General features: G+C 40.0%; 1 protein-coding gene across 2 annotated transcripts in view; it reads left to right on the top strand.

Annotated features, from left to right (window-relative positions):
- The window catches only part of USP2 (ubiquitin specific peptidase 2), a 125507-nt gene extending 107346 nt beyond the window's left edge, over positions 1-18161 (top strand). For both annotated transcript variants that reach the window (XM_075840089.1, XM_075840090.1), the window contains 5 exons: positions 7039-7119; positions 12126-12204; positions 12754-12861; positions 15212-15332; positions 15613-18161. In XM_075840089.1, the coding sequence (XP_075696204.1) occupies positions 7039-7119; positions 12126-12204; positions 12754-12861; positions 15212-15332; positions 15613-15700 (477 nt within the window). In that variant the 3' untranslated portion in view covers positions 15701-18161. The remainder of the gene's footprint in view (positions 1-7038; positions 7120-12125; positions 12205-12753; positions 12862-15211; positions 15333-15612) is intronic.
- Positions 18162-18650: the final 489 nt, after the last annotated feature.

Genomic DNA, 18650 nt, shown 5'->3' with positions numbered 1-18650 from the left:
TCTAGAATATGCAGTCCAGTTCTGGGCTCCAGTTCATAGAAAGGATGCCCTGGAGTTGGAAAAAATACAAAGAAGAGCAACGAAGCTAATAAGGGGCATGGAGAATTTAAGTTATGAGGAAAGATTGAAAGAATTAAACCTATTTAGCCTTGAAAAAAGACGACTAAGGGGGGACATGATTAACTTATATAAATATATTAATGGCACATACAAAAAATATGGTGAAATCCTGTTCCTTGTAAAACCCCCTCAAAAAACAAGGGGGCACTCCCTCCGTCTGGAGAAAAAAAGGTTCAAGCTGCAGAGGCGACAAGGCTTCTTTACAGTGAGAACTGTGAATTTATGGAATAGCCTACCGCAGGAGCTGGTTACAGCAGGGACAGTAGATTGCTTTAAAAAAGGGTTAGATAATTTCCTAGAACAAAAAAATATTAGCTCCTATGTGTAGAAATTTTTCCTTCCCTTTTCCCTTCCCTTGGTTGAACTTGATGGACATGTGTCTTTTTTCAGCCGTACTAACTATGTAATACTATGTAATACTATGTAATGAATATATATATATATATATATACACACATATATATATTAGGGATGTCACGATACCAGAATTTGGACTTAGATACCGATACTTCGTTTAGTATTGCGATTTCGATACTTTGCCGACCGTAATAATAAAAAAAAAAGTTCTTCCATTTTCTGATGTGAGGCGCGTGGTGTGATGATGAATTTAACCTCCATGTGCCTCACCTTAATAGTAATTAACCCCATCATATTTCCCAGTCATAATGGGTTAATGTGTGAGGTACATGATGGGGTTAATTACTATTAATGTGAGGCACATGGAGGTTAAATTCATCGCACCTCGTGCCCCACAATAAGTGATAGAAAGCAGATTTTATTTTTTTACAGCGTACACATCATAAGTGATGCAAAAAAATTGTTGTGCAGGTTATTACGGCCGCGCCAATACCCAATATGTGTATATTTTATGTATTGAGACTTATTTTAATGTTAATTGTAAAAAAAAAAAAAGTGTATGTGTATTTTTCTATTTTATTTAATATTACTTTATGTTTTTACTTTATTTTTTAAACTTTAATGCACTGGTATATATCTATATATAGATAGTACACAGGCATATATCTATATGCCAGTACATTAGCCTGTGTACGGATAGTACACAGGCAGTTGTTAGGACATACCTAAGCATGCCCTAACAACAGGAAATATGGTAGGACAACCCTGGGGTCCTTCAAAGGACCCTGGGCTGTCTGCCCATATATGGTATGTCCCTCAATCGCGTCACAGGAATTTCCTGTGACGCGATCCAAGTGGCAATCCCCCCTTCTCATTTTCCCCTGAATGCTGCAGTCCGCTGTGATCACAGCATTCGCGCGAATAATGGCGGAGATGAGAAGTTTCTCTGATCTCCGCGGTTATAGAGCGGGGTTGCGGCTGTGTAATACAGTCATTGCCCAGCTCCTGTCCGGAAGTGCGTGCGCGGTCAGCATGAGGAGATGCGGCCGGAGCTGCACTAATGAGCGGCGGTTCAGGCACTGAAGACAGAACATGGGGGTGTTTTGCAGTGCGCCCGCCATGTTCTGTTTTCAGTGCCGCCGCTCATTAGTGCAGCGCCGGCCGCATCACATCATCCTGACGGCGCGCACTTGTTATCAGGTCTCAGGAGAGCGGCAATGACTGTATCACACAGCCGCAGCCCCGCTCTCATACATTCATGTGTTACTATATTGAGCTATCGAACCGTTTGGGGGTGCAGAGTATCGAAACATACATACACACAATCGTCATATGTGTGTAGAGAGAAAAATAAGTTAAAGAAAAAAAATTGTTTCCCCTTTTCATATAGAAAAAATGTACAGCCTAAAGAACATAATTCATATCACCGCATCCGTAAAAGTCCAAACTATTAAAATATCATGTTATTAGTTCAGCGTGTAAACGCTGTAGAAATAAAATGAACAATGCCAGAATTGCTGTTAATTGGTAATCTCGCCAATGAAATATAAAGTAATGAAAAAGTCGTATGTACCTCCAAATGGAACCAATAAAAACGACGGCTTGCCTTGTAAAAACACAAGCCCCCACATGGCTCCATAAAAGGGAAAATTAAAAAGTAATAGATCTCAGAATAGGGATGCACGATGCATTGAAACTTCGATACTGTGCATCCCCAAACGGTTCGATACCGTTATTTCATGTAATTCAATACTAAGCTGTGCGGCCGCACAGCTAAGTATAGTAACACATGATTGTATCAGAGCGGGGCTGCGGCTGTGTGATACAGTCATTGCCCCGCCCCGGAGTCCTGACAAGTGTGTGCTGTCAGGATGATGTGATGCGACCAGCGCTGCACTAATGAGCGGCGGCATTGAAGACAGAACATGACGGGCGCACTGCAAAATGCCCCCATGTTCTTTCCTCAGTGCCTTTGCCGCCGCTCAATAGTGCAGTGCCGGCAGCATCACCTCATGCTGACCGCGCGCGCGCATACACCTATATACCATATATTGGCAGACAGCCCAGTGTCCATTGAAGGACCCCAGGGCTGTCTTGCCATATTTCCTGTTAGGGCATACTTAGTACGCAGGCAGTTGTTAGGACATACCTATCAGTACACAGACCAATGTACTGGCATATATCTGATATATGCCAGTACATTAAAGTTTAAAAATAAAGTAAAAACATAAAGCAATATTAAATTTTAAAAAAAATACACACACACACATTTTTTACAATAAACATTAAAATAAGTCTCAATACATAAAATATACACATATTCGGTACTGGCGCGGCCGTCCACTGTTATATCAAGTCCCAAGTCAGCGCAGCATCTACCAGGAAATTTCCATGCTTCCCTCTGCTGACAAGCTTTATGGAGATGCTGATTTCATTTTCCAGAAGGACTTGGCACCTGCCCACACTGCCAAAAGTACCAATACCTGGTGTAATAACCACAGTATCACTGCGCTTGATTGGCCAGCAAACTCGCCTGACCTAAACCCGATAGAGAATCTATAGGGTATTGTCAAGAGGAAGATGAGAGACACCAGACCCAACAATGCAGACGAGCTGAAGGCCGCTATCAAAGCAACCTGGGCTTCCATAACACCTCGGCAGTGCCACAGGCTGATAGCCCTTATGCCACGCTGCATTGATGCAGTAATTCATGCAAAAGGAGCCCTGACCAAGTATTCAGGGCATATACTGTACATACTTTTCAGTAGGCCAACATTTCAGTATTAAAAATCATTTTAGAAATTGGGCTTATATAATCAAATTTTCTGAGACACTACATTTTGGGTTTTCATTAACTGTTACCGTAATCATCAACATTAAAATAAAAAAATGCTGGAAATCACTCTGTGTGTAATGAATGAATCTATATAATATATGAGTTTCACTTCTTGAATTGAATTACTTTTACTTTTTGATGATCTAATTCATTGAGAAGGACTAGTATGTCCTACCTGGTAACCACTATGTATATTTGATGTACACACAGTGATTACCCGGTATTGACATATGTAACTATATACACTGTGTTGCAAAAGGGTAAACGACTATGGACACCTTTGCTGACATTTGAAAACATATATTTTTTTTTGGGTGGTTGTATGTATTTTGATAAATAAAACATTTACAATTAGTTTTAATTTAAAAATGTTGCACGGTCTTCTGCAGCTTGTGTGTCCTACAATAAAAGCAGCTGGATGCCGTTCAGTGCTCAGTCTAACAGACCAGCTGAATATCAACTCCTCTCTAGCCTCTCTCTGCTCTTCTGAAAGCTTAACTTAAGGCCTGTTCACATCAGCGTTGGCTTTCCGTTCCGGGGTTCCGTCGGAGGTTTCCGTAGGGTGAACCCCGCAACGGAAAGTCAAACTGAAACCACAGCTTCCGTTTCCGTCACCATTGATATCTGACGGAATCAATAGCGCAGTCGACTGCGCTATTGATTCCGTCAAAACGGAAACCTGCCAGAATGGTGACGAACGGAAACCATTAGTAATGTTTCCGTCGCCATTGATATCAATGGTGACGGAAACGGAAGCTGTGGTTTCAGTTTGACTTTCCGTTGCGGGGTTCACCCTACGGAAACCTCCGACGGAACCGCGGAACGGAAAGCCAACGCTGATGTGAACAGGCCCTAAGCTGACATCTTATTTGATTTATATTTATTTTCTTTGCTAGTAAAGATGTCCGCATAGAATAGTGTTCAGGAGAGGAGCTGACAATAAGCTAGTCTGTACGACTGACTACTGAACGGCATCCTGCAGCTTGTAATGTGTTGTAGGACATATAAGCTGCTATAGACAAACTGCTATTTTTTTCATTACAACCAATTGGTAATATTGTATGTTTAATTTCTTGTTTGTACTGTATACTCCTTTCTCCTTTTCATCGGTCCATTTCTTTATTGATGATGCAATTGAACTCCCAAAACATAAGATGGTGGCAACTCAGTAATTCAGGGAAAACTGATAATTTGATCAGGGCCTCAGATTAGAAGGGTGGTGATATGTATAGAAACTCCAGATGACTACACTGCCCCTCTAGATCGCACACCAAGAGGACATACCTGCACGATGGATCAATATTTTTTTATGTGTCTGTTAAACTTTACTCTAGGATGTGTCAGGACACTTAAACCTGTTGCATATCTAAAGTTGGTTAAGACAATATATTGTATTAATCTACAATCAGATGGATTTCCAGCTAGCAAATAATAGCAGTTAAATATGTGCATATTACGGGCCACGAACGTGAATAACGTCCTTGTGCTGCGCATGGAAATCACACGGACCCATTGATTTTAATGGGGCCATTCACACACTATTGAGTTTTCACGCAGCGAGAGTCCGCTGCGTGAAACTCACTGCACGTCGTATATTGGTGCGTTTTCACGCACTTACGCGCCCATTGAAGTCAATGGGTGCATGAAAACCGTGCACAGCACACAGATGTACATCCGTGTGCTGTGCGTGATTTACACATCTATTCCATTGAAAAAAAAAAAGATGTGCTTTGCGACTGCGTGAAAAACACATGCCACTTGCAAAGCACAGATGCAATAACGCAACACACACTGACGTAACGCTCATAAACGTAAATCTGTTACGCTCGTGTGAATGTAGCCTCAGTGCGGCATATAGTTTTTAGCGATATGGGGATCCGCAATTCGAATTTAATGTTCCACACAACGAAGCACCGCTAAATAACACAGCACGGAAAAAAAAGATGTATAGCGAGTGATTCACATAATATAGACCGGTCACGTAATCCAAAGGGAAATTTGTCTAGAATTTATAGTATTCATGCGTGAAGTATCAGGAAACACAGTTGTCTGAGTTACAGAGCTGTGGAAAAAGTGTTGGAAGTAAAGATGAGGCTTTTTGGCATTCCAGTGCCAGATCTCACTGCTAGCACACACAAGGTGACTACACAGGTTATATCTTACCACGGTTAGCTTATATAAGATGGGGGAAAGAGAATCCTCTAATTGTGTCAGATGCTTAGAGGAGAATGTAGAGCTTCAACGTGAATGGTGGTTATGCAATGGGGTGAGAAACATTGGAGTGAACCGTGATACTGTGAAACGTCTACGCAGGGTGGAGGTTAGAGATACATTTGTATCTGGTATAGACCGGGACATTGTTAAAATGGATATACTATACAAAGTCTTTTTTCCGGCTCGGCTAGTTATAGCCAGAGGTGGTTATCTAGGAATTCCCCATCCCTGCAAGTATAGAGGAGTCTGGGGTATAAAAGCTACAAGGTTCTAATTAATAAATTACTAAAAAGGGGGTAAAATTGAGATCATATTGGGAAGCATGCACACAATTATTAGAAAGGATAATAAGCACTTTAGACTTACAAACTGATTTTGCAAATATTTATTTGTTTATTGTTTTCTTCTCTCCCTACAGATTTTAGTGAGGCGGGTGGGGTGCTCTTTTGTATAAGATGCATATATATACTCTATTGTAATGTTGTTTTTAATAAGGATTGAATAATAAATAAAAATATATATATATATATATATATATATATATAATAAACATGACTAAATGTGTCCATAGTCTTTCACTTGTTATAATTATAATAATTCTATACACACAGTTGTTACAAGGTGGGAACATATAATAGATCTGTGTTGCAGAAGAGTTCTATTGTTATGATTGGGGTACAAACTCGCATAATGATATTACACACGGTTCTTACCAGGAAGGGATATATGCAATATAATTGCCGCTTCTCTCTGATTGGTCCATCGATCTTTCTGCTGCATTCTGACCACGTGGACAGATGAATCAGAGAGAAGAGGCTCAATCCTGGTACTGCTGACACTTGTTTGGAGCCTCTGACAAGGTTTCAGTTCGTTTTGGCTGCAAAAATATGGATGGGCCCTATTATAAGTCAAAAATTTTCCTGGTTACCTATAGCAACCAGTTGCAGTGCAGCTTTCATTTTTCCCCAGCAGTTTAGGTAATGATGTCAATGGGTGCGTGAAAATCGCGCACGGAAGCACTTCCGTGTGTCGTGCGTGATTCGCGTAACAGTAGATAAAGAAATGAAGGAAAAAAATAAAAGCACTTCCTTCATTTCTTTTTCTAAACCTCAAAACCGTGCGCGCAAAATGCACACGCTCGTGTGAATAAGGCCTAAGGAATACGGCGTAGTTTACCGCCCTTTTCTGTGCTGAAAAATGCTGGAACTCTCAAGTATATAAGTCACAGAATATACGACTTAAAAGCCATGCTCCTTTTTTACATAAAATTATGTGGCAAAAAAGAGTGGCTTGCGGGCTTGAAGACTATGGTACTCGGCCAGACATTCTTTTCAATACAATGATGTCAGAAATCTGGCTTAAAGCATTGATAAATGTGCCCTGTTGTCTCTTAAATAATGTATCTATATTATATTTTGCATTTGATTGATAAGTTGGTACAATAAGTCAATAAAGCTCTTCTGTTCATCTGACTATAAATAATGTCTTTTATATATATCTCTGTTATACAGAAAAGCGTTCCTGAGGTTTCCCTGATGGACTGCATTCGCCTCTTCACCAAGGAAGATGTTTTAGATGGGGATGAAAAGCCAGTAAGTGTCTCTTGTAATGGTCCTAACTGCGATCAGTTGCATTTACATTAATGTCAAATGTAGTAAGATATTTGCACACGGAGGCCTTTAAATAAGACACCTTATAGTTACACCACAAACCTAACAAAGTAGGGATTGTCCAAAGTGGAGAACCCCTTACTTTAGAAGGGTTTCTTGACAATAAGCTGATCACATAGTGTCCCCCTGCTGGGAACCACAGTGTTCAGTTGTAATCTGTAGGGAAACCTGGTAGTAAGTATTCAATTCCCCTTCAGCGACACCACAGGGGAAATTGGGTATTACACAGATAACTCATTAATATAAATGGGCACTCTGTAATACAGGACAGGTTCTCCAGAGCGAGAGATGCTTCTTTGTAAGTGAAGGTTGTTTTTTACCATCAAACTTCATGTGGATTTGTCACTTTTCCTTTAAAAGGTTGTTCTCTCTCCACTCCGGCCGAGAGATTAAGATAATGAACAGAGGACCCCCTCTATAGACTCCCTAACAGGGTATATTAAATGGGGTTTTCTACCTTTTTTAAAAAAAAAATCTACGAATCCACATGAATTTTTAATGGCAAAAAGGAACCTTCACTTTACCATAAAGTGAATGTCAACCAGTACTGGCGGTGCAGGAGTTACTGACCAGTTATTCTAGTAAGACAGACTGAGCAAAAATGTTCATGGTCTGCTCAGTAGTTATCATTGTTATGGTCCCTACAGTTAACAGTGCACCATATTGCAGTTCATGAGGTTCAGTATTGTGTGCCATATCACACCACAGTCTCTCCTGACACGTTCCGTTCTATACCACCATATAATCACTGTATTTGGGGTCCACATCACATGTATCACAAATACAGTCATGTGCATCAGCCTTTACACTTAAAGGGGTTGTCCATTGCCGGAAAACTGATGACCTATCCAACGGTATATGATCTGTGGATGTCCGGCACCTGGACCCGCACGGTTAAGCCGCTCCCGCTGCCTCCGGGCATTGAACGTCCATGCCGGAAACTGATAGCTCCGGTCATGGAATAGCGGCCAAGCTGGAGTGCTGCAGCTCTGCTCCTATTCAAGTGAATAGGAGAAGAGCTGCGGTTCGGCATCACAGCCCGCAGGCCACCGTAGCATCTAGTCGGTTCGGGTGTCGGACCCGCACCAATGATATACTGTCTGGTGGTGGACAACCCCCTTCATTCATTCATTCATTGTAATCAGTTTGTTCATTCGTTTAACCGTATCCCGGCCGCCCACTGTATATTCACGTCGGCGCTTGCTGGGCTCTGTGCAGTGCCGACGTGAATTCACGGTGGGTGTTAAAAGCACGATCCGGGTGTCTCAGAGTAGCGCTGACACCTGGATCTCGCTGTTATCACCTGCCTCTGGTCCCGGAGATATGATCGGGACCTGATTAGTTCAGGTCCCGGTCATGTGATCGCAGGGAAAGTGTGTTGTAGCAACGAACTGGAAAGTTTGTTACTACAACAAACTGGAAAGTTTGTTGCTACAACAAACTTTCCCGGGGACCGATTGCAGCACCCGGGTCTGCCATGCACAGCAGCCTATGAGAACCAGCCGGAGGGCGGTCCTCATAAGCTTCCTGTCAGTGTGACTCTCAGCGTCACACTGACAGTTTATAATACGTTACACTACCTACGTAGTGTAATGTATTATAGCAGCGATCAGTGCTGCCAGTCTTCAAGTAAAACAAGTAAAAAATAAAGTAAGAAAAATGTTTTATAAAAGGGTAAAAACAAGTTATAAGAGTTACAAAAACAAAAAATGCTTTTTTTCCTATAATAAGTCTTTTATTATAGGAAAAAAATGAAAATGCTAAAAACAGTACACATATTTGGTATCACCGCGTTCATAACGACCCAAACTATAAAACTATAATATTATTTTCCCCGCACGGTGAACACCGCAAAAAAAATAATTAAAAAACAATGTCAGAATCACTATTTTTTGGTCATCAACCCTCCCAAAATATAGAATAAAAAGTGATCAAAAAGTCGCATGTACCCCAAAATAGTACCAATAAAAACTACAACCCGTCCCGCAAAAAACAAGCCCTTACACAGCTTTTTTGACTGAAAAATAAAAAAATTATGAAAATAAATAATTTTATTGCGCAATCGCCACAAAACATAAAAACCTATATACATATGGTATCGCCGTAATCGTACCGACCCGCAGAATAAAGTAAAATGTCATTTATAGCGCACGGGAAACACTGTAAAAAAAAAAATACAAAAAACATCGTCAGAATTTGTTTCTTTGTCACTTTGCTTGCCAAAAAAATCTAATAAAAAGTGATTAAAAAAAATCACATGTACCGATGAAAAGTACAGATTGTCCTGCAACAAATAAGTCCTCGCACGGCTCCGGTGGAGAAAAAATAAAAAAGTTCTGCCTCTCAGAATATGGCGATGCAAAATGTGCAGAGTGTTCCAAAAGCGGATAAGATTGGGCGCCATTTATCAGTGCGACACCGGCCACACATCTGCAAATTATTATTTATTTACCCCATTATTATACCCTCTTATTATGTCCTGATGTACTCTGCCCAATTTACACATACCCCCACATTATAAATTGAAATACCAGCAAAACCCCAAACAGAACAGTTACCAAGCAAAATCTGCGCTCCAAAAGCCAAATGGCGCTCCCTCCCTTCTGAGCCCCACAGCGTGCCCAAACACCAGCTTACGTCCACAAATATGATATTTCATATCCGGGAGAACCCGCTCAACATTGTATGAGGTATTTGTCTTCAGTGGCACAAACTGGGCACAATATATTGTTCATTAAAATGTCATATCAGTGGAAAATTGCGCATTAACGCCTTCGCGCACCACGACTTAATAGCATGTCGTTGTGCGGGGAGTTATATATTGAGCGGGCTCACGCACTGCACCTGCTCCATATTCTGCAGGTGTCCGCTGTGTATTACAGCTGACACCCGGGACTAACGGACAGGAACAGTGATCGCGCTGTTACAGGAGCCTTTAAAATGACATTATACTGCAATACATTAGTATTGCATTGTATTGTACCAGCAACCTAATGATCGCTCGTTCCAGTCCCCTAAAGGGACTTTTGGGAGGTTTCCACTGTTTTGGTACCTCAGGGGCTTTGCAAATGCGACATGACACCCGAAAACCATTCCAGCTAAATTTGAGCTCCAAAAGCCAAATATTGTTCCTTCCCTTCTGAGTCCTGCCGTGGGTCCAAACAGCAGTTTATTACCACATATGGCGTATTGCTGTAATCAGGACAAATTGCTTTACAAATTTTGGGGTGATTTTTCTCCTTTATTCATTGTAAAAATTAAACATTTCTATGTTTTTTCAGAAAAAAGTAGATTTTCATTTTCACAGCCTAATTCTACTAAATTCAGCAAAAAAACTGTGGGGTCAAAATGCTAACTATACCCCTAGAAAAATTCCTTGAGGGGTGTAGTCTTCAACATGTGGTCAGTTTTGGGGGGATTCCACTGTTTTGCTCACTCCAGGGCGTTGCAAACGTGACACAGCACTGAAAAACAATCCAGCAAAATCTGCGCTTCAAAATCCAAATGGCGCTCCTTCCCTTCTGAGCTCTGCCGTGGGTCCAAACAGCAGTTTAGTACCACATATGGGGTATTGGCGTAATCGGGAGAAGTAGCTTTACAAGTTCTGGGGTGCTTTTTAATCTTTCTTCCTTGCAAATATTATTATTTTTTTTTATATTTTTTTTCAGAAAAAAAGTAGATTTTCACTTTCACAGACAAACTCCAATAAATATAGCAAAAAACCTGTGGGGTCAAGATGCTAACTATATCCCTAGATAAATTCCTTGAGGTGTGTAGTTTCCAAAACCGTCTCACTTTTGGGGGATTTCCACTGTTTTGGCACCACAAGACCTCTTCAAACCCGACATGGTGCCTAAAATATATTCTAAAAAAAGGAGGCCCCAAATCCACTGGGTGCTCCTTTGCTTCTGAGGCAGGTGTTTCAGTCCATTATCACACTAGAGCCACATGTGGGATATTTCTAAAAACTGCAGAATCTGGGCAATAAATATTGTTACATTTCTCTGGTAAAACCTTCTGTGTTACAAAAAAAAATGTATTACAAATGAATTTCAGCAAAAAAAATAAAATTTGTAAATTTCACCTCTACTTTGCTTTAATTCCTGTAAAGCGCCTAAAGGGTTAAACTTTCTGAATGCTGTTTTGAATACTTTGAGGGGTGCAGTTTTTAATATGGGGTGATTTATGGGGTCTATCTAGTACATAAGGCCCTCAAAGCCACTTCTGAACTGGTCCCTGTAAAAATAGCCTTTTGAAATTTTCTTGAAAATGTGAGAAATTGCTGCTAAAGTTCTAAGCCTTGTAACGTCCTAGAAAAATAAAAGGATGTTAAAAAAACAATGCAAATATAAAGTAGACATATGGGAAATGTGAAATAGTAACTATTTTGTGTGGTATTACTATCTGTTTTACAAGCAGATACATTTAAAATGAGAATCATAATTTTTGCACATTTTTTAAAAATTTTGTTTTTTTTTTCACAAATACGCAATGAATTTATTGACCAAATTTTTCCACTAACATAAAGTAAAATATGTCACGAGAAAACAATCTCAGAATCGCTTGGATAGGCAAAAGCATTCCAGAGTTATTAACACATAAATTGACACATGTCAGATTTGAGAAAATGGGGCTGGTCATGAAGGCCAAAATTAACTCGGTCTTGAAAGGGTTAATACATATCAACCTTTATTTGCAGACTTCTTGTAAATATCTAATCATTACAACAGAGCGTACAGTTCTTAAACCACCTTTTTCTATACAGTCTCATACCAAACAACCTTTATGATGTGACATTGGAAATTTAATTAACTGTAAAATTGAATTGTGGAAAGGGAAACTCGATTATGTCTACAAGGCTAATAGAGTATGTGCACACGTCTATATATTATACCAAGATCTCTTAATGCATCTATTTTCTTTGACAGACCTGCTGTAGATGTAAAGCTCGACGCAGATGTACCAAGAAGTTCACCATCCAGAAATTCCCCAAGATCCTTGTTCTTCGTATCCTTTCCAACAAAAAACGTTTTCTTTTTCTAATCTTATTGGTCCCAATTTCTATTCTTGCCTAAACCCCCTTAATGTCTCTTTCAGACGGCACTATTTTGGTCAGTATTTAGTAGTCCAGCCCAGTAGTGGAAAATTAAACAAAAACAAATGTATAATAGAAAAATGTGTACCTCTTTCATGTTTTGGACCTACTTTTAAAAATTATCATCGCGCATCTCATGTGAAAATTTCGGCTGAGTTGTGTTTCCACAAATCAAAAAACTGAGTGCAGGAACACATGATCAAGATTCTCTTACGGCTTACATACAGCATTATAACAAATTGTGGTGATCGAGCTAGGAGTACAGAGATGAATCCACGTTTATTCGAGCCTAGCAATTGAACCTTACTTAAGAACAGGTTATTACTGTAAAGGGTTAAGAAAATTGACCGTAACCCATGATACACTTTTCTACCCCCTTCACCTATTTACCTGGAGGCTACTGACTTGTGCTGTTTTTACCTTTCCACACGTTTTTGTTCCTTAACGGTTACCCACTTCAGATCTGAAAAGGTTCTCTGAAGGTCGCATCAGAAGCAGCAAGCTTTCTACGTTTGTGAATTTCCCACTAAAAGATTTAGACTTGCGTGAATTCTCCTCCGAACTAAGCAGTAAGTGACTGCAGTTTACACTTGTCAGACATGACACCAGTGGATTTCTTTTGAAAATATATATTTTAAATCATAATAAACGTAAATGGGTCATTAGATGTTTGCATGTTTAGACGCAACATTAAAGGGGTGTTTCCAGAATCGACAATTATCACCTATCCACAGGAAAAGTGTTAATTGTTTGATCGGTGGGACCCCCACCGATTGCCAGAAGTGGAGGCCTCGAACTCCCTTCTTCCTCCTCACTGTTCACCTGCAGTGAGGAGAATGTTGAATGGAGCGGCGGTCGAGTATGCGCGCTGCTGGTCCATTCAAAGTCTATGACGGAATGAGGAAACATTTGAGTACAGCGCTTGGCTGTGTCAGTCCGTCCCAGAATCATTGAATGGAACAGCGGTTGCATGTACGACCACCGCTCTATTCAAGCCTGCGGGGGAGAAGCAAGGAGGATGTATGCGTTCGAGACCCCTATTCTGGCGATCAGTGGGGCCCAAAAGCTTATTTTGGAGAAATATGGGGAAAAAAATTGTAATCTGCTCCTGTGACAATTTATCAAGTATTTTGTGCAAAAAAAGATTTTCACTGCGCCAGGAACTCCCCACTCAAAGACCAGAAGGATGAAAGTTCCATATCCAGAAATCTCGTCCAGACATTCCATAACCCCTTCCCGCCGCAGCCCTTTTTCAGATTTTTATTTTCGTTTTTTCCTCCCCACCTTCCAAAAGCCATAGCGTCTTTATTTTTCAGTCGATATAGTACTTTAAGGGCTTGATTTTTTGCAGGACGAGTTGTAGTTTTTCGTATAATGTACTAGGAAACGGGGAAAAAATTATTTGTGGCCTAAAAATAAAAAAAAAAACAGCGATTCCTCCATTTTTTGGAATCACTGTGCAATGAAAACAACATGTTAACATTATTCTGTGGGTCAATACGATTACGGCGATACCAAATATCTTTTTTTCTATATTTTACTACTTTTACATGTAAAAACCGAAGTGTAAAAAATAAAATATATTTAGTGTCGCCAAATTCCGCGAGCCATAACTTTTTTAATTTTTCTGTCGATTAAGTGGTATGAGGGCTTATTTTTTGCGGGATAAGCTGTCGTTTTTAATAATACCATTTTGGTGTACATGCGACGGTTTGAACACTTTTTTTATTTCATTTTTTGTGGGAGATTAGGGGACCAAAAAAGAAAGATTCTGGCGTTTACATTTTTTTATTTTTTTACGGCATTCACTGTGCGGGTTAATTAATGATATATGGTAATAGTTCCGACTTTTACGGACGCGGCGATAACAATTATGTTTATTTTATTTCTTTTTTTTAATATGCTCTAGGGGAAATGGGAAAAGGGGGGTTTTTTTTAACTTTACATTTTAATTATTTTTATTTTTTTTACACAAAAACCTTTATTTAACAAATTTGTACTTTTTTTTATTAGTCCTAATGTATTGCGGTATATCGTGATTCTGACAGGCAACTATTAAGCCCTTAATAGGTGCACAAAGATGGCGGACCTGGGGGCCTTCATTAGGCCCACAGGCAGCCATAACAACCATCGCCCCTCCCCGCGATTGCGTCGCAGGGGGCGCGATGAGCTGTTAGAGGGGATCGCTATTGACTGCAGCATTTAACGAGTTAAACGAGCGGGATCGCGGTCCCGCTCGTTACTCTGAAGTGACGGCTGTAACAAACAGCCGACACCCGCATCGTATGGAGCGGGTTCACTCCGTGAGCCCGCTCCATACTTCCCCTACCCGACTTTGGTGTATGGATACGTCAAATGTCGGGAAGGGGTTAAACGGTGAAAAAACTTGAGGACCGCATCCATTAGGCAAAGAAGACTCCAGCGGGGTCGAAACATAGCTCTGTGTATATTTGGGATGTGTTAATAATACACTACAGTTCTTTGCCTAACTGATGCTGTCCTCAAGTGTTTTCACCATTTATCAAGTATTGACATTACAGCCCCAGTGTCTTCAGTACAGTAGGACTGTGGCCCGATGACCGCACTTCCACTCTTGTGATCTGCCTTTTCAGGGCTGTCTAAGAGAAATAGTGTAACTCCAAATTCACATCCGCATCGATGTCCACATTCTATCTTCTCATCAAGGCAGCTAGGATGAGGACATTGATGTGGATGGAGATTTGGATCCACACGATTATTCCCTATATCCGTACTGAACAGCCAGGACATTGGAATAGAAGCACTAGGCCTGTATGTTTATCAATCAATAAAAACCACACCAGGAAAATTGTTTAAAAAGAAAACATCGTAGGAATTTTATATACAATTTGATTGCTATATTTTTGCATTTCAAATGTTTCTTGTACGGTCTCTTTGCAGATCACGCAACATATAATCTATATGCTGTGTCCAATCACTCGGGTACTACCATGGGAGGACATTATACAGCTTACTGCAAGAACCCGAACAATGGAGAGTGGCACACTTTTAACGACTCAAGGTAATTCTCATGTTTTTTGTCTTGATTGGTCAAGGTAACCTCTAAATATGTCACTTTATACAGATATGTTTGCTAGTATAATAATTAAGATTTGCTGTATATCGCATGCCATGCTAAGATACAATGAATATCCCTAGTGGTCAGTGGAACAGGATCTCCTAGTGTCTCCCACATTTTGGCACTTGACCCGGTTATAACTTTAAACTTCTTACATCGCCAATATTCAATGATCATTTTGTTTTACCTAAAACCAGAAACATGTTTTTCCTTTTTTCCTCAGAGTCACGTCAATGTCTTCCAGCCAGGTCAGAAGTAGTGACGCTTACGTTTTATTTTACGAGCTATCGGGACCGTCTTCCAGAATGTAGCCTGACATCCAGTAATGACTGGAGTGAAGAGACATTCACGATCACCAGTGACTCCTACAAAGAGACTCACACGTAAACCTACAATTGTACTATTGTGAGCAACAAGAAAACACCAGCATTACATTCACTCACCAGTTGCCTTACCTGCACAGCCAAAAACAAATAGGATTGTTGCCTTAAACAGGGTCCTTGTAACAATGGACAGATAAATAAGCAAGAAAGATCTCAGAATCCAGACAAGAAAAAGTTGCATTGGCTACTCCCTAATATATGTGATATTTGGACATGTGAAACAAATAATTGTATTCCGAACTCTGCATTGTGCTGTTCCTCTGTTATTCCTGCGGGAATTGTATGAATAAACCAGTGTTACCAGTTGGGGGGGTGTCCCTACACAGACTGATAGTGTCCAATTATTGCTGACAGAGTGAGACTGTGTAGGGACACACCCCTTTGACAAGGGGAATGGTAACGCCCAGTTGTCAATTTATTCATAAATTTTTAGGAAGAATTATAGAGGAATAGCACAACGCAGAGTTCTAGGAAAATTTTCCAGAATTGTCATTTCATGGGGAATAAATTTATCTACTAAAAAAAGTCTTTTCGGGAGAAGGGACAGCTCCGCTTCTAAACCAGTGTCGTTTTGCCTCTTCTGGTGTTGTACAGTGATGCTGCTCCAGACACAATGTTGCTGCTGTTCTATTTAGGTTGTGTTAGAAGAATCTTCATAGATTCCAAGTACCGATTGTACTACGTTTAAATGAGTTGAAATCATTCTCAGGAAAGTTTCTTTATTTGACGAATATCTCATCAATGTGAGACATTCATTAGTTTTATAAGCGACTATCTCATTTACTAAATGGCAGCTCCTTAAGTGAGAATATTTCAAGAACTACTGTGGAGAGGGGCCACTATAATGAGAAATATCCGATTTATCCAGATGGTCACCATTGTAAATAATAATGCTAAAAATGCCTATTTGAAGTGATGTGTGTTTAATATATCAACCGGAGTCCTCAGCTCAAGACATATTGCAGTCGTATGATATGATGCTTACTACTTGGTATTCCGTGTAAAGTGGAAGAAGTGACCACTCCAAACGACAATGCCTATTGTTCCCATGAGATGAAACTTTGGGGGCCATATGAACAAACTGAATGATGCACTGCTTGAGCGTTATGTGGCATCCACAACAGTGTTATGTAGATGGACTGAAGACAAAAACGGCTATTTTTATTGCACCTTTTTTGTAGATGTTTATTCATTGACAGGCACAGTGAAGTGTGCAGTCATATTTATTTTGACATGTGTCGCAATGAAAGTGATTCACTCGTTTTATTACGTATCGACGGTCAAAACTGGATCTACTGATGTGAACTTTACTGGACTGAAGATTATTATTTTTTTTATTACAAGGTTCCAAGTTTGGGCAGTGAAGAGGATGTCCTTGCGTGCATTAGTACCTATTAGTTGAGAGTTAGCCTCTCTATTTTCTAGGCTTCTCACCTAACCTATGCATCTTGGAAGACTTTTTAGGAAGGGGTCATTGAGCAGTGCGCAGACCCTTTAATGGATCGTCATGAGGATTTCATTATTGGTGATTGTACTGATGTCGTTTCGGTTGGATAAGGGATTGTTCGACTCAATAGGAAATGCCTTCCACACTTTAACCAGGTTAAACAAGCTAAAGAACCAATCAGTTGTTGTCACGAAGTTGAATATGCACATAAGTGAATTTGCTAGTTGATATGCAGAAATGAGATAGAAAAAATGTCACACTTAGTATTAATTCCTGTGAAGAATGACTCTAGGATTCTCCGAGTGCTTATAACAAGAGAAATTCCGAACATGGAGGAAATTAATTAGAATAAGCATTAAAGTAGATTATCACCAATCCGATTCACTTCTCTTTTTTGTGGAAATTGTAACCTTACTGGTTGCGACGGGCAACTCCATTTTCCTTTTGCACTAGTTTAGATCTCCCTCATTGTATGAAACAATTGCTTCTATGCACAGGTACCATCGAGGCTTCTGAGCTTTCATTTCACCTCATCTGCTCTGCTTCTGGTTGCAGACAAATGTGGATTCATGAGACATATTGTGTTACACTTCATCCAGCAGTATTAGCAATAACCAATTGCACTTGCACTGTAAAGAACTACGGAGTGTCTATGTACTATAGTGTTGTGCAGAGCCTTGTATGTATTAAATGTAAGCATGAGATATGACGGGCCGTGTGTGAGTGTGTGTAACATTTAATGTAGTGAACTGGAAATATACCTGCTGCATATCTCTTAGACAGTGAGTATTATGGGGTCACCCACAACCCCTCTCAGGCCACACTGAGTTGGTGCTTACCATGTAAGTGTGTAAAATTTGTAAAGAGTTCTGCTGTAACCCTAAGGACCCTATGTGTTCTATGCAAATGTACATATGTTAATTATACTCTGTTTTAAAAACATGACTGACTCCTGTGCTTTGTGCATTACATTGATGTGTACAGAATATTTTTGAATAACAGAAAAATATTTAAGTTTGAATAGACTTTAAATGGATGCCATTGTCAAAATGAAGCTCTTATTGGTGGCTATGCACAGCATAGTTTTTTTTTGTTTTTTTTTAAGACACTTGATAAATTGAATCCATAATGTATACCACACAATACTGTGCAAATGGATGAATTCTATACAAACTTCCTACTCTCCCTGACAGAGCAGAAAAGTCTCTTTCAAAGGTTTCTAGGCGGAGCTCGCTGCATAAAGTACATTCGGAAAGTCTTCAGACCCTTTCACGTTTTTAACAAGTTTTCTCCATCATTCTGCAATCAATGCCCCATAATGGCAAAGTGAAAACTGAATTTTAGACATTTTTGCCCTCCCCGAACTCCGAAGACGCTGTACCGTATATATTTGCAGATTTCTGTTTAGGCGGCCACAGATCTGGCATGGTT

Source organism: Rhinoderma darwinii, chromosome 10 (assembly GCF_050947455.1).
Source record: "Rhinoderma darwinii isolate aRhiDar2 chromosome 10, aRhiDar2.hap1, whole genome shotgun sequence".
Lineage (NCBI taxonomy): Eukaryota > Metazoa > Chordata > Amphibia > Anura > Rhinodermatidae > Rhinoderma > Rhinoderma darwinii.
This window is presented reverse-complemented; position numbering and strand designations above follow the sequence as displayed.